The sequence below is a fragment of the Nannospalax galili genome, unplaced genomic scaffold (assembly GCF_000622305.1).
Source record: "Nannospalax galili isolate Female #2095 unplaced genomic scaffold, S.galili_v1.0 scaffold1654, whole genome shotgun sequence".
NCBI lineage: Eukaryota > Metazoa > Chordata > Mammalia > Rodentia > Spalacidae > Nannospalax > Nannospalax galili.
The window spans coordinates 6400-9938 of NW_008334135.1; the positions used below are offsets into that span (position 1 = coordinate 6400).

Below are 3539 nucleotides of genomic sequence, written 5' to 3' on the forward strand. Positions count from 1 at the left end.
TATTCCTACATCTCAATGATTTTGTATAAAGAGTAGATGGTTTGTAGCATCGAACTCATGCTGAAAAACTGAAAATATTAAGAAAACATTCTAATGATAGATTTAACATCCAAGGTCATAAGTTCTGTATTACTAGAGTAACTTAAGCATAACGAAGATCCATGAAAGAAGAGTCAGAGGACATACCTGCAGACTCCAGTTGCTCAGTGATTGAGCCATGATCTTGACTCCACTGTCAGAGACACTAGATGCCTATTGAGTGTGAAGGAAGAACTTTGAAAACTTTAAAGGATGTGACACTTTTGGAAGACATTCAATATTGATATTACTCTTTTAGGTAAGCATTTTAATCCATAATAACTGTCATAATTATGTAAGAAGCAAATTGTGATTCTATGATTATTTTGCTAGTATCAATGAGTAGAAAATCAAACACAGGGAAATGAGAAAAAAAAAACTCTTCAATCAAAATGCAGCCAAGGACACAACCAACCAATGAAGAATAGGAAACAATTTGGTTTAGTAGTTTTTAACTTTAATTTTATGTGTATGAGTGAATTGCTTGCATGTGTGTAAGTGCATCTGTGTTGTGTAATGCCTGCTGAGTTCAGAAGAGGGTGTCAAATCCCCTGAAACTGGAGTTATGGATGGTTGTTAGCCACCAGGTGGGTGCTAGTAATTGAACCTGGGTCCTCTGGAAGAACAGCCAGTGCTCTTAGTGGGTTAGTAGTTTAATCATAAAAGTTAGTACTGTGAACCACAGAACATATCTTTTTGATATTACTCTTAGAAAAATAATTAAGCATGAGATGGTCATTCAAATTCGCTGTATTTTCTCATGCAGTTTCCATGTTTGCTAGAGTTCTAGTTCTGATAGTTCAGAGTCATGAAAGGTAAATGTCCCAAAGAAATGATAATCCAATAGTTGAAGTTCTATAATGCTCAGTTCATTCTATAAGATTTTAGAAATTATGTTTATGATGACATACAATGTAAACCAATATTATGTTGTAACACAATAAAAATATTAGTATTAAAATGTTTTTAAACCAGGTATAGTGGCCTGTCATGTAATTCTAGCACTTGAGAGGCTGAAGCCCAAGTATCTGAAGTTTAAGATTTCCTGCTTTACACAGCCAGGTACTATTTCAAAAAGAATTCTGTGTGTCCAAGCGAATATGTGTGTGTATGTACAATTTTCTAAAATGCACATTATAATTTAGAGGGAAAATACATAGAAATAAATATAGCAAATATCTGATGGCTGATATGTGTGATAGTAGCTACATTTAAATTTTTTCATTTGGAATTTCAAGTTTTTTCCACATTATTGTTATATAATTTTTATTCTGAAGAAAAAGGTGCTATAACTTATGTAACTCTTGTATCAATTTACATGAAATCTTACTCCTTTTCTTTGCTCTGAAGCCTGGTTTTCTGAACAGGACACATGAATAACATCTATTCTTAGCTTACTAAAACCTGTGCACTACACTAATCATGCATACATTCAGCAGATATTTTCAGCATATTTTACATCCAAACACTGGGAATTTTTAAGACAAGGAAAAAATAGTTATTGATGAGAATATGTAGCAGTTTAGGAGAATGAAAAGCAAACAGACAATCAAACAGAACTGTGTCTATGCAGGCAACTCAGGCATCAGTGAAAGGAGAGGTATGCAACAAAACGATTACCACATTTGCCCTAGAAGCCAGAGAATGCTTTGCAGCTGTATTAAACTTGGAGGATGAAGGGAAGTCACACAGGATAATTCTAGACAGCTGGTTCAGTGAGAGTGGTGGATGAAACCATTCAGGGAATGAAGTCACCCGCAGGAGAAAGTCAGAAAAGATAGTGTACTGTGATTATGACGTTACATTTTATTATAATTGACTGAGAAACCACTGAAAGAGTTAAAATATGATGTTCTTGCTTTTCTTTAGAAAGGTCACTACGGAATATTATTTTAAACTTTAAGAAGAGACTACTTACTGAAATATAGAAGGTAAATAAGTAAACAAAATATGGAGGAAAGATGACCAGGGCCTTGAGAAAAATGAGGACACAGGGAATAGAAAACACATGAAGAAGAGTACAAATAAAGCACAGACGGAATCAATGGGTCTTTGTTAAATGTGGTGCAACGAGAAAAAAGTCAGGAAGGGGTCCAAGGTGTGGACACAGACTGTGACTTAACAGAATGTATAAACTCTGGGTGGAATGGTTGACAAATAAGTATGTTTAATATGGTGAAGAAAAGGCAAAAGGCATCTGTGGAAAATCCACAAATCACAGAGAAAGACGACAATTCTAATAGCCTATTCATGTTACAGACTGGGCCTTTCATAAAGTGATCATAGGAACCAAGATTCAAAGGGAATTTTTATATAAATATATGAAGAAAGAAATGTTAAGTGTGATGACCAAGAGTGAGTTTTAATCACCATCATTTTATACAAAGAAGAGAACAAAATCCAATACTAAAAAACTACTATTTTCCAGTTGAGTAGAGGAGGACATTACTATGAATGAGTCTGAAGAATATATTGAAAACAAATAAGGTGTGGAAAGAGGAATATAAAGAAAGGAGCTTCTCATTTCCTTCAATAGGGACAAATCACGTAAGCGATGGAGGCTGGAAACCAAACCATGGTGAAAGAGTTCATCATTTTAGGGTTGACACAGGATCCTACCCTCCGTGTCATTTTCTTTGTGCTATTTCTAGAAATATACGCTGTCACTTTAGTAGGCAATATCAGTATCGTCATTTTAATAAGAAGCTGTCCCCAGTTCCACACCCCAATGTACCTGTTCCTTAGTCATCTGGCTTTTGTTGATATTGGATATTCTTCACCAATTACACCTATAATGCTTACAGGATTTCTTGTACATAAAATTTCTCTCCCTGTGGCTGGCTGTGAAGCTCAGTTCTGCATTGCAGTAATGTTTGGGACGATTGAGTGCTTTTTGCTGGCTGCCATGGCCTATGATCGTTTTATGGCCATCTGCTCACCCTTATTGTACTCCACACATATGTCCCCTAGAGCATGCATGATCTTAGTTGGGCTTTCGTATATAGGTGGCTGTGTGAATGCTTCAACATTTGCTGGTAGTTTGTTAAAAATGTCCTTCTGTGGACCAAATCAGGTAGATCACTTTTTCTGTGACTTTTCTCCTTTGTTGAAACTTTCCTGCTCAGATGTCTCCATTATTGCGTTTATCCCCTCTATTTCTTCTGGCTCCATCGTTGTGATCACAGTGTTTGTCATAGGCATATCCTATGTCTACATCCTCATCACCATCCTGAAGATGCACTCCACTGAGGGCCGCCACAAGGCTTTTTCCACTTGTACCTCCCACCTCACTGCAGTCACTCTCTACTACGGAACAATTACTTTTACTTACGTGACACCCAAGTCCAGCCATTCCACTAGTCAGAACAAGGTGGTGTCCGTGTTCTATACAGTGATGATCCCCATGTTGAACCCTCTCATCTACAGTCTGAGGAACAAAGATGTAAAGGAGGCCCTCAGGA

General features: G+C 36.7%; 1 protein-coding gene across 1 annotated transcript; it reads left to right on the forward strand.

The window, feature by feature from the left end:
- Positions 1–2632: 2632 nt before the first annotated feature.
- Positions 2633–3532, forward strand: LOC103730960 (olfactory receptor 491-like; the record flags this gene model as incomplete). The annotated part of the gene is made up of 1 exon (XM_008829271.1): positions 2633–3532. A coding segment is annotated over exon 1 (900 nt), but the record flags the coding sequence as incomplete, so codon positions are not given.
- Between the last annotated feature and the right edge of the window lie 7 nt (positions 3533–3539).